The sequence below is a fragment of the Mobula birostris genome, chromosome 17, assembly GCF_030028105.1.
Source record: "Mobula birostris isolate sMobBir1 chromosome 17, sMobBir1.hap1, whole genome shotgun sequence".
Lineage (NCBI taxonomy): Eukaryota > Metazoa > Chordata > Chondrichthyes > Myliobatiformes > Myliobatidae > Mobula > Mobula birostris.
Window position 1 is genome coordinate 53,106,474 of NC_092386.1, and position 12,983 is coordinate 53,119,456.

Sequence of the window (12,983 nt, forward strand, 5' to 3'; positions counted from 1 at the left end):
ATAGAGTTATAGTGTAGTCCAGAACTAACATAGCACAAGCATTGCATAGCATTGTGGCTGAACGTCTCCAGCATGGATTTGATGGTGATTTCCATAAGTGCATTTTTAGAAGACGTGCTTCAAAAGCAAAAAATACTGAGGATCAAAACAGGGGTCCAGCAGCTTACTGAGAAGAGCACAAACCCTGTGAAACTAAGCTAATATTTCCTGTTGAAGACCATTCATCAGGATTGGAAGGAAGATAATAGAAGTATTTTGTCACTTTCTCCATTCTGATAAAGGGTTTTTGACCTGAAACATTAACTCTGTTTCCCTACCCACAGACTCAGCCTGACCCACTGAAAATTTTCATTTCTATTTCAGATTTCCAGTGGCAGCAGTTTTTTTTTTAATTTTCCAGTCAACATTTTGAATCTGCTGTGTTTCATCAGACTGATTAAGGAATAAAATATGTTTTTCTGTAGTGGGGTAAGGATGTGTAGAACAAAGGGATATTTCTGGTCGGATCAGTGGAAATGGCTAATGGTAGTTGATAGAGGTAATGTAAGCCTCTTGGTCTGTGTAATGAATTATTAAAGTAGTGGTACCTGCCTGGCAGGCAGGACTTGGGAGAAGGGTAAGAAAAAAATTAAGCCTACATAATATATCAACAGAAAATGGAAATGCTGGAAAATCTAAGTAGGCCAGCTCATATACTGTGGAAAGGGAAATTATTAATTGTTTATCTCAATGACTCTTCATCAAAACTGAGAAAGAAAGAAATAAGGTGGTTGAGGTAGCATTTGAACCACAAAAGTGCCAGGCAAGGATTATCTCCAACAAGAATGAGTTCAGTTACCTCTCCTGAAAGGATGCTGATTGTCAATGTGAGTAACCATTGATCATAAATTTAATTGGGCTAGTGATAAATATTATCCCTCAAAGAGTAGTTGCAAGGCTGGGTATTCTATGGTAAGAATGATGCCTTCATTACCACTGAGATTTCATAGATATCAATACAAGATACATAGCCTTCACTTGCCTGGATGAGTGCACTGGATAGTGTCAAAAAAACCCTGACACGATCAGGAAAAATCATCCCACTTGATTAGTCCTTGATCCATATATATCCTTTTACTTTTTGTTGCACCAGCATCCTAGCTCTACAGTTACCATGTACAAAATTAAATTAACTTAGAAGCTTTCTTCAAAAGCTCCTTTCAAACTGATGATCTATACTGTCTGGAAAAACACCGCCTTCCAGTTCACCTTCATTCTGAAAAGACTTGAAGTTAACACAAACTTCCTGAGCTTCTGACAAAACACACCCCTAATAAATTCTAAAGATTTCCAAAAGCAGCAAACACTCCTTTTGTGAGTTGGTGTATGTGAAAGTTGTGAAGGGCACTCCACTGGAAGCTATTTATTTATTTTCTCCTTTTAAAGTTTCTTTCATTTGTTTTGTTGGTGTTACCATTGCAGGTTGTAGAATTTCAGGATATGGCTTAATTTATCCGAGAACCATCAAAGCCAGAAGAAAGTAAAAATTTTATGATTTTTGCATTGGTTAATTGTATGCTGTTACCTTTGGAAGCATTCAGGGCATTTTAACAATCTGAACTGAAACAAAAACCGCTTTATTAAACAGTCTGTATAAATTGCTGAAATTATCCACGTTAATGGCTGCTGCTAAAATACCAAACTCTTAGGGAGGACGTATGATTGAAGTTCTGTATTATAATTTTAGAAAACATGCATATTTTAAAGTAGTTTAGAAATTGGATGAATATAACGGTCGTTTTGACCTTCTGCAGATTGCACGATGTTTTTGGATGGACGTTGTCTTGTTTGGCTACACGGTTTGTTTGTTTGACTTACTCATTTTAGATCAGAGCTACATCCAAACCGCAGCATTTCCCAACGATTATAGAAAAGGAGCTTGGAAAGGCTCAGTATGGTTTTCTGCCGCGTATATTGACACACACTGTGCCAACGTAAGCAAAGTAAAAGTAATAGAAAGGGTTTATTTGACATGTCTTCAATACCGTTAAATACCAAGAATCTTAGTTTAGATTTCCTTTTGTTGCTTTATTATCAGCTTATATCAAAACTCAATGAGCATAGTTAAATGGTTTGGGGAAAAAAGCCGCAGTTGAAAATAGAACTGGATGTAAGAATGCTTATTTGTGATTCAAAAGATAAAAATAGGAAATGTAAAGGCAAAAGAATGGATAACAAAGAAAAATTAACAGACAAACTGAAGATTAAGAGACTAGGACTGAGAGAGAGAATAATAAAAAAAATCTGAAAGCATTCATCCTTCCAATTCTGTACTTTATTGTGACTGTATGGACTAGGTTCTGGAAGAATATTTTACTTAGCAAAATAAAAGCAAACAGTTCAATCCATTCATGAACATAAAAAGGGTCAATGTTTTCTTTGAGCATTCTTCCCCGTAAGTTTCACCATATAACATGATAGAATAATAGCAAAGCTTGATAAATATTAGAAATGCATTGTGTATGACCAACAAATAGTGAGAAATAATTGAAGAAGGGTTTTCCTCTTTAGGACTAACAAAAATTAGATAGGACTAATATTTCCAAAGGTATTTTCACCAGTGTGACTGCATGTAATGGAAGAAATGGACACAGAAAGGAAAGGGACTCAACCTATGCTAAATTAATGTGATTAAGGAATATATGTCACTTGGCTGAGACACAGCTCCCTCTCATTTAGATACAACAGGCTTGGATGGAGTCCATGTTACTGAGTGGCCAACCTCGGGTAGCACATAAAATTGTTCGCAAGTCTTTAAAACACTTGGGTCTCTCTAACAGTCTGGAGACATTGCTGAGCTTATAATGGAGTCAAGTAGGCTTAAATTTCATTGGGTCTTTGAGGCAGAATACAATGGGAACCTAAGTATTCCCTTGGTGTAAAGAAGCAGATCTCTACATCACAGAATTATGTCAGAAACAACTTCCACTTCATTCTCATTTCCAGAAGCAGTACTTAAGATGTGCCTTGTTAAAGGACAGAATCTTCATCAGATTGTACACTGCATAACAGAGTTAGTTATTGTCTTCACTGTTCCTTTCTATTAAAGCTCTTGGGTAATATGCAATTACTATATTACAAAAATAAATCATGAAGGTATTTTCTAAGGTAAATAAGCTTAGATCATTCAACTCAGAATTTTATCAGGTGTATTTGCAGTCATTGAAACATGCATTTGAGTAATCTTTTTTAATTTCATACTGTTACAACTTTGCCTTGTTCTATATTGTCTTTTCTTTCAGATATTGATGAGTGTATTCACAATGGACTTCTTTGTAAAAATGGCCGTTGTGTGAACACAGATGGAAGCTTTCAATGTATTTGTAATGCTGGCTTTGAACTAACTCCAGATGGAAAGAATTGCATTGGTAAGAAATTATTTCAGTTAAACTGAATATTAATGGGCATGCTCACTTCCTTTACCATCAGGTGCACCATTTATAATTTGTGAAAATTACTACTTTTATGAATTGAAATCTTAAAGATAATGTATGCACTTACTGTGAAATTAAAATTTTACTATGTAACTATTTTTAAAATTATTATAAGAAAAATAACCAAACCACTTCATTTAACTTTTCCATCCGGGTCAGTGACCCCATTCAAATGAGTGTGTCTGCATGAAATGTACCAGACTTGGCTAATAGAGGAGAGGAGGCCAGATACAAATTTTTTTCAGCCACTTAGGAAGAAATATTAAACAAAATAATCACAATCATACAATTAAATGAAAACCAATGATTACTTTCCATGTTTTTTAGATCACGATGAATGTGCCACCACTAACATGTGTCTGAATGGCATGTGCATCAATGAAGACGGAAGCTTCAAGTGCATCTGTAAACCTGGCTTTGTGCTGGCTCCCAATGGGCGATATTGTGTTGGTATGAGTAACTAGAGTGTCTAGTTATGATTTATTGAATTTCAATTAAGTTGTCACAAAGGGAACTAAAGCAGCAAAGAAAGTCAGCGGAAATGCAAAACATAACTTTCTCAGCTTATAGTATATTCCCAAATGGTCATACCTATGCTATAAAGTGTAAGTTCAGAACATCTTCATTCTCTCAATAGCTATAGAGAGCTGATCGAAGGGAAGCTAACCTGGGATTTCAAGGCTGATTAATGCTCAGATATTTGGACGGTGCTGCATTTAGTGTAGCTAATGCCTTTTAGCTTCAGTGACATTTCAATGCTGACTTCTGTTGTTATCTGTGTGGAGTTTGTACATCCCTTTGTGATCACTGAGGTTTCATCCAGTTTCTTCTCCCAAACCAAAAATGTGTTAATTGGCCACTGCAAATCATGCTTGTGTGTACTTATGTGACAGAATCTAGGGGACAGTAAATAGAATGAAAGGAGGGTAAAATGGGTCCTTAATGGTCAGCATAAGCTCAATGGGCGGAGGGGCTTGTTTCTAGATTGTACCTTCCTATTTTGTAGATTTGCAATTTTTAGCTCCCAATGAAGCCAAAGGGTGCACTTGCAGATGTTTTAGCGGGGAGTTGGGAATGAGAGAAAAACAAGCAGTCTCAATTCAATCTTGTAATCTCTTTTTTGGTGAGCACTAAAATTGGACCATTCATGGCGTGAGCTGTGCTCTCTCTACCATTTCCCAAAATAACTTCCAGCAAATCTAGCAGAGGCAATGCAAGGTATAGATAGTGAACTGTTGGGAGTTTTGCCATTTGCTATTGCTGAAAGCTTAGAAAAAAAACCTTTTTTTTAAGTGTTATTTTCTAGGTGTAGTTTTATTGCAAATTGCACGAAGCAAAAACAATATAAGGCTACTTCCTACAATGACCTTGCAACTTCTCCCCAAAAATTGCAAAAGCTCCATTTGGTTCATTGTCCAGCAATAGGCTTTGTATCCACGGAAGAGACAACATTGCTACAAATCGAAAGCAAATTATTCCTTACATGCATTGGATATGATATGTAGATGATAAGTTATTCCATGGCAATAAATGCATTATGTTATTGGAACTTAAAGAGAAATGAATAAATATTTTTCTTTGCTAATGCATTTGCACTTTATTTGCATACTGATGATGGCAGAAGAATACCTCATTGCTTATTAACTTCACGCCAGCACCCAGCAGAGCAAGTTCATCAGTCTCACTTCCCTTTTCATTATTTCCCTATTCTTTCTCGTACTTCTTTGATTTAAGATGTATTTTACACAAGCCAATTAGCCATACATAGATCGAACATCCTCAGGGAATTTTCAATATTATCATTTACCTGAATAACTATGCAATAACTGTATGACCAAGAGTTTATGTTATTTACCAGAAATGCATTCAGTGGCCACTTTCCTGGGTTCAGGAGTGGAACCTGGTGCAGTGTTCTGCTGCTGTAGCCCATCCACTTCAAGGTTCTATGTGTTGTATGTTTAGGGATGTTCTTCTACACACCAGTGGTTTAACACATGGTTGTTTGAAATACTGGTGCCTTCATGTCAGCTCAAGCCAGTCTGACCATTCTCCTCCGACATCCCTCATCAACAAGGCATTTTCACCCACAGAACTGCCACTCACAATATTTTTTTTTGCTCCATTCTTTGTAAACTCTAGAGAGTATTGTGCATGAAAGTCCCAGGAGATCAGCAGTTTCTGAGATACTCAAACCAGCCTGTCTGGCACCAACAATCATTCTACAGTCAAAATCACTTAGATCACATTTCTTCCATATTCTGATGTTTGTTCTGAACAACTGAACCTCTCGACCATGTCTGCATGCTTTTATGCATTAAGTTGCTGCCACATAATTGGCTGATTAGATACTTGCATTAATGTGCAGGTGTACAAGTGTGCCTAATAAAGTGGTCACTGCAGGTGTACCTACTAAGGTGGCCATTGAGTGTATTTGGTGCTGCAACAAATTTTCTGCATGCAATATCTTAGCGCTTTACCGTCTTAAAGTTTTCGTTAAATAAATGAATAAAAACAGAGCAATGCAAGTTACTACTTGTGCAAATGCAAAAAATTCCTTATTGAACTATAACTTTTGCAATAACTATAACTAAAATTATTTATTTTTAAGTACTGCTAGTAATTATTTTCAATCTCACTGATTTCAAGAGGTATCTGACAGAATGGTAGTGTGTTACAATGAATGATTTGTAATATAATAGGCCAGAATTTACCATTACCATGAAAATAATGACATCTATCTTTCAGTAGACTTGTCCTGATCTGCTTACTTTCTGAGTTTTTGCCTGCAAGTTGTTACAAGTGAGAGAAGAGCAGCAGAGGTATTTTTGAACTCGATAGGAAAATACTGTCTGTTTGATACGGCAAAAAGGAATCATTTAATGAGCAGTGCACAGTCTGAATCAGGACATACAGGTTACAGTAGTAAGTTTGATATACAATTAAGAACAACATGCAAAAAAATAAGTCGGAAAGAAAGATTGAGTGAAAGACATTATTGAAATAGCTCAGTTAAAAACCGAAAGAATGAAACTGCACACTGTCAGAAATTAAGTTTCAAGTCAGAGTAATTAATGGAAAGCATACCTTTTAAAAAGGCATAACTTTCTGTGAAACACTTAACTGGGCTTGACAATGCAATTACGTACTTAAGTGTTTAATAAATCCCAAAATATTGCGTGGTATGTCCTAAATCAGTATATTTTTTATTAGTCTTCATTATAAAAGGACTGGAGTATGAAAGGAAATAAATCTTTCTGCACTTATGCAGTATCTTGGTGAGACCATACCTGGGCTCCTTAGGAAATGAAGACCACTCTATCCTCAGAGGAAATGCAATAGACAATCAGTAAACTTATTCCTTAGTCAGAGGTGAGATTGAATGGGTTAATTGGCCACTGAATATTGCCTCTAGAGTAAGTAAGTGCTTAAAAAAAGCAAATGGGGATGTTAGTGAATATCTGAGTGAGAATGGGATGCAGGAGTGCAGGATACCATGATGGAAAGGGATTGCTCTGCTGGGTGTCTGCATAAACTCAGCTGGCTGAATTGTCTGCATCTGATAAATAGTGCCTGTTAGTATGTGAAATTGAGTAGACTGTACATGTTTTTCTTAGATTCAAAATGATAAGAGATTATATCCTGGAAACAAACCACATTCTTAAAGTTGATTCCACTCTTATTTCTCAGATTATTATGTTCTTATTTAAGTGGAGAACTAAACAACAGGCTGCTGTTCCTGTATAGCGTATGTCAGAGTAGTGCATTTTGGACATCATCCTCTGGGGTTTCACATTCACTGCAAATGTTCACTTGAAGTTTTTGTGTGAATCGCTTACAAATAGCATCCTTAGAATCAACATATTTTGCATATCTGGGCCTAATGTCATTGATGTTCTGTTGTGTAGTTTGAAATTATCACAAAATGTTAAAATGTAATAACTTCAAAATAATCTTTGAGAATACAAGTGGAGTGGTTTATATTGAGAATAAAACAGCGTGTTGTCATTGAGTACCTTTAGACTGAAAGGAAGAGAAAGGAAATGCAATGTTTCTACTTTACATGCATAGACTGTTAAGGTCGTGCGTTCACTGTCTTATATATGTTAGTGTAAGGTCAAAGTGAATCTGACTTTCATTTAAAAAGGGTACTTTTAACTAAGAATGAATAAAACATAATGGTATTAAAGAAGGATTTTTTAATGTTAGCAGCAGAACAGGTGCTATCATTTTGTAATTGTTATATAGACTGAAATAATGACATTGAGAATAAGATGACATGTTTTATTTTTCTATTCAGATACTGATGAATGCCAGACACCAGGAATCTGTATGAATGGCCGTTGCATCAACACTGAAGGCTCTTTCAGGTGTGAATGCCCCCCAGGCCTCGCTGTTGGTGTAGATGGGCGGGTTTGCGTTGGTAAGTTAGATTTTATAATTCTAGAGACCTGAGGAAGGACAGTTATAACACATCTGGCTGTCATTCGCAATTTATTCTTTCACAGGGTACCAGAATTCTTCATGTTTCAGAGATTCTGAGAACTCAAATTGCTTTGGAAATGTGAAATATTTTGCATTTAGGGTTAGACTATTTGAATGCCATCAGACTTACACATCTGTGGAAGAAAGCACAGAAGTAAAATCATTGAATAAAAAAGCTCAACCAGTCTTGTGTAAGAATAATTGAAGCTTCTGATGAACTGAATATTCAGCTTATTTATAAACTGTCATAATTAATTCAACAAAAAGAATTATGAATTACTTATCCACACACGCAAAATGCTGCAGCAGCTCAGCAGGCCAGGCAGCATCTATGCAAATGAGTATAGTTAAAGTTTTGGGCCAAGACTCTTCATCAAGACCCTCTCCAGATGAGTTCCTACAGCATTTGTGTGTGTTGCTTGGATTTGCAGCATCTGCAGATTTTCTCTTGTTCGTGAATTACTTACGGTAGTATTATTTACTGTAGTTAAGAGCATAAACCTTAAAACTGACCATTTAACTTGCATTGGTGTAAAATTTGCAGCCGATGACCTACTATTTCACCCGTGGTAAAATAAGGAGTAAAACGCGTAGAACATGCACAGAATGATGTTATTGAAGTCTCCCCATTAACATCAAACTTCTGCTTCCTCACTATGTTTGCTTGAATGATCAAAATGCCCATAATTGAGAATGCCTTTTAAAGGGAGATCTGCTTATGTATCAGCATGTGTTCAGTACTTTAGAGGATAGCACAAAGTTGGATGTCAATGCAGACTTGTATCCAACTATTACACCTGATGTAGAGATGTCTCTGCAAGTTTCTGACCTGTTTTCCCTAAGTCTAAATGGCAATGAATCTAAAGTTTCCACTTGGAAACACACAGGGTAGTGAATGGAGTTATTATGGGCAACACAATGGGTAATGGTTGGAGTTATTATTCTGAATATTTTTTAAAAGGTAAATTTTACCAAAGTCATATTTTACCAATTTATCGCATTTTAGCCAGCCTTTTTTTTTAGCTTAGGAACAAAACATAGGATGTGTTTACTGAACTAAATATAGGCATAATACATATTCTAGCATACATTTCATCACCTCTATTTCCCCATGTTGCCACATTATAACAATCATATTACTGGTTACTGCCCTTTGTAGTGTGGCATGTGGGGACGTCCATTAATGTCAACCAGTGGGCTGGACGATGATAGGCCAGAAAATAAGCACAGCACGTGAAGTGAGAGGAATTGCTGGGAATGTAACACTCATGGACTGTAGTAATGCTTGGAGGATGTCTTAATTTTCCCCAGTGTATCACTTGGAGCTGTAAAAGTTGAACCAGATGTCTAATGACTGCAAAAGGTCAGACCCCAATGGAGACTTCCCGAGCCGTCATATGTGGTTTAACATTCTCCAACAGAATTTTGTACTCTGTTGTGAATTGGTTAGAGACATGATTCTACTCATTCTGTTTGATCTGCAGTGTTTTACACAAGCCATAAAAATACATCCTTAATACTCACAGCTTGCTTTCAGTATACAAAAAAAGCCAACTAAATGTGAAGTATTCCCTAGTGATCTCAACAATGAAGTTCTATCAGTGAAGATATTTTCCACTGTTCCTCAAGTATACTATGATATTAATCTGTTCTTAAAAAAAATGCAAGAACAAACAAGAATGAAAAACTAACTAAAAGGGTCAGTTCTGTTTTAGTTATCAGTAGTTGTGAAATATTTGAAGTCTGGAGTTACAACAATACTGCAAACTCAACTATGTTTTCACTATCAGTTCAGAGAGGGAACAGTGAATTATAGCTCAGAAAAGTATTTGTGTTTTCAATACATTGTTTGCACAAGTGGTGAATGTTTGAGGCTACTCATTTGTCCTTTTGACACGACTTAGATGATCTTTGTCTCCAGCGCCATAGTTATGTCTTGACAACCAGTGCATTGAACAGGGCTTTGATAAACAGTTTTGACTTCAAAAGGAAAGTTTTTTGACTCATGTTCCAGATATAATGAGCCGCATCCAAGGTCTCTGAATGCTTCTTTATAGTGTGTTTTCTTTCATCATTTTAGACACCCACATGCGCAGCACATGCTATGGAGGAATTAAGAAAGGGCTGTGTGTCCGCCCATTCTCTGGAGCAGTGACAAAATCAGAATGCTGCTGTGCAAGTCTGGATAATGGATTTGGAGAGCCATGTCAGCCCTGCCCAGCAAAAAATTCAGGTATATTTTTTTTTTGACAAGATGCCAAAAAAAAGGGAATTTAAAAAGTTGACAAAATTGTACTCATGCCTAATTCAATACGAATGTACTCAGAGATGTTTTAATGGTCAGTGTATTAAACATGAGGACACCCAGTGCGGCAAACCTTACACCAAATCCCAGCCTAACGATACACATAGAAGCCTTGGATGTTAGTCCATAATAGTAGAGATGATTATATTTGATGCATTCTCATTATATTGAGTAATAATAAATACATTATGCAAACTAATGTATACGTAAATGCATTTAGTCTCAATTTGGTCCAATTCTTGAAGAAATTTAGAAATGAGAAAATAATGCCTTAATGGAAAGAGATTAAACTATGTTCAGTTATATTAATAATTAGCTTTTAAAATTTTTCTGTCAGTTGAACCAAAGGTGATAATATAACACTGATGTGTGGATTATAATGTTATTCCATTGAATGGCTCCTGAATTTTTTGCAGATTATTTACCAATGCTTGCGGACTTGTTTCATGTTCACCCGAAGGGCTGTCTATAAATATATCATAGTTTACTTTTAATTAAGCTTGTTCAGGGGATTTTCCAGAGATACCTATATTCTATACCAATTGCACCTTTAAGAGTGCACCTTTTCCGAGCTGGTCAGTAACTGTAGTTAATACTGATCTATTAAAAATGCCATGTACCACCACCTGGACAGGAGGGGAATGCCACACCTGGTTTATCACTGCATTGAAGGTGATTAACCAGCCAAGTTGCCCACTACAAGTTACTGACAACATGTCTATTTCGAGTGCCTTTCACAATGACAAGTGGCCAAAAGGCTCCATGCAGCCAGTGAAGTGATGTATGGTGTTCCAATACAATATTATAGTGCCAGAAAACTATAATCACTATTGCACTGTTGGTGTATACCCTGATTCCATGTAAGAAAATAATGCTCATTTAGATTGAAGGTGGAAGGAGTTATTTCTGTTTATGTCTCTGATGTTCTTTCTTTCATACATTTCTCCCAATCTTTCAGAATGTTCTCTGGGGTCCTTTAAGATCATCCATCCAAGGATCATGCATACAAGATATATATGCTTCATTTATTGTCAGTAAATTTCTTTACCATGTAGAAATATTCTGTACAATTTGGAGAACACTAACTAAATATTCTTAGTAATATCAAAAGTTTTCTTAGGCATTTTCATATTTATATAAAGCTATCATTAACGTTTTATTTCCATATTTTAGTATAAATATATTTAATAATTATCCACAGTTTAGCTCTGTCCTTAATGCTCATATGCTATCTGTACCCGTGTACTGGTTAACTATTGTATCTGGGGATCCATGCTATGTAATATCTATTTATTCCATATTTAAAATACAAACTGTGAATAACAGTGTAGCTATCTGAGCAACGAATGAACTTTCATAAAGAGCGCTGGGTGAAGAAATCAAGTATTTTTTGAATGCCAGTCTATTGACTATATAAAACCAGATTGCTGGTTCAATCGAATTCAGGAGGGCAAGGGTCACCTAAATCTTTGTAGTTGCAAGTTCTTTGAATCAAGAGACTACAAAAGAAAAAAAGTGAGGCATATATATCTTGTATGCATGATCCTTGGATGGGTGATCTTAAAAGGCCCCAGAGAGCATTCTGAAAGATTGGGAGAAATATATGGAAGAACGCACATCAGAGATATAAACAGATATAACTCACCAAGGAGAGGACCCTGAACCCAGCTCTCAGAAAGAAAAAACAGTCATCCTCGGAGTGAACCTGGCAAATTACTCTAGATCGGGCAGTATCCAGGTCTGAATACATATACGAATTATTAAAGTGTACTAAGTTTTGGAAGTTTTTTAAGATTATTGGTTCGTTGATAATATTTTGTGTCTCAGCTGTTCAAGTTCAGGATTACTTATTCTGTTTTTTACAGCTGAATTCCAGGCCTTGTGTAGCAGTGGAATTGGTATCACAGCAGATGGAAGAGGTAAACATTCATATCGTAAAGCAGAATCGGTCTGTGCTTTTTTCTCCATCTTTGTAGTTGTTGTTCCTGCTTTCAAAGTAATTGGCTGCTTGGTTAAAATTTTAATGGCTTTCAGACATCCCACCTCTCCCGGAAGTTCCAGGAGTCTCCCGCATATGGATAGTGGCTCCCTGATGCCCGCAAATTATATACATCACGGAAATCAATTTTTTTGAGAGCGAGAGCAAGCAAGCGAGAGCGCGAGAGAGAAAGCAAACGAGAGCACGCGAGTGAGAGTGTGAGAGAGAAAGCAAGTGAGAGCGCAAGAGCACGCGAGCGACCACGAGAGAGGGAGAGAGAGAGAGAGAGAGCGACAGCGCGTCATGGCAGAGTGTTCCAAAAAAAAAAGAAAATATAAAACGCACATCACCCCAGACTACACTAAAGTGTACCCCTGCCTAATAGGGGTCAAAAATAATGACAGTGTTGCTCGCTGCACTGTTTGCAACAATGACTTTTCTATTGCCCATGATGGGTTAAGACTGTAAAAGACATGTTGAGGTGAGTTTAACAGGTGTCATTTGTTCATTAGCATAGCTAACGTTATTTAAACTAGCTGGCTGGCTGCTGAGGAGCTACTCTATTGCAGACATCTCACCTCTCCCAGAAGTCTCCCGCAAATTGATGGTGCTACCTCCCTGAAATCAGTTTTTGCAGGGTGGGATGTCTGGGCTTTGCTGAATTGGGAAGCCTTGATTCATTGAAGAAATTTGTCAGTACCTTATTTTCAGTCGTTGGAAAGCATAAATTTATTTATTGCTCCTG

The 12,983-nt window shown here is 36.7% G+C and overlaps 1 protein-coding gene across 1 annotated transcript in view; it reads left to right on the forward strand.

Moving 5' to 3' along the window:
• The window catches only part of fbn2a (fibrillin 2a), a 338,906-nt gene that overhangs the window by 195,998 nt on the left and 129,925 nt on the right, over window positions 1–12,983 (forward strand). The window contains exons 13-17 of the mRNA XM_072281722.1: window positions 3,282–3,407; window positions 3,801–3,923; window positions 7,771–7,893; window positions 10,036–10,188; window positions 12,126–12,179. Coding sequence (XP_072137823.1) covers window positions 3,282–3,407; window positions 3,801–3,923; window positions 7,771–7,893; window positions 10,036–10,188; window positions 12,126–12,179 — 579 coding nt within the window. The remainder of the gene's footprint in view (window positions 1–3,281; window positions 3,408–3,800; window positions 3,924–7,770; window positions 7,894–10,035; window positions 10,189–12,125; window positions 12,180–12,983) is intronic.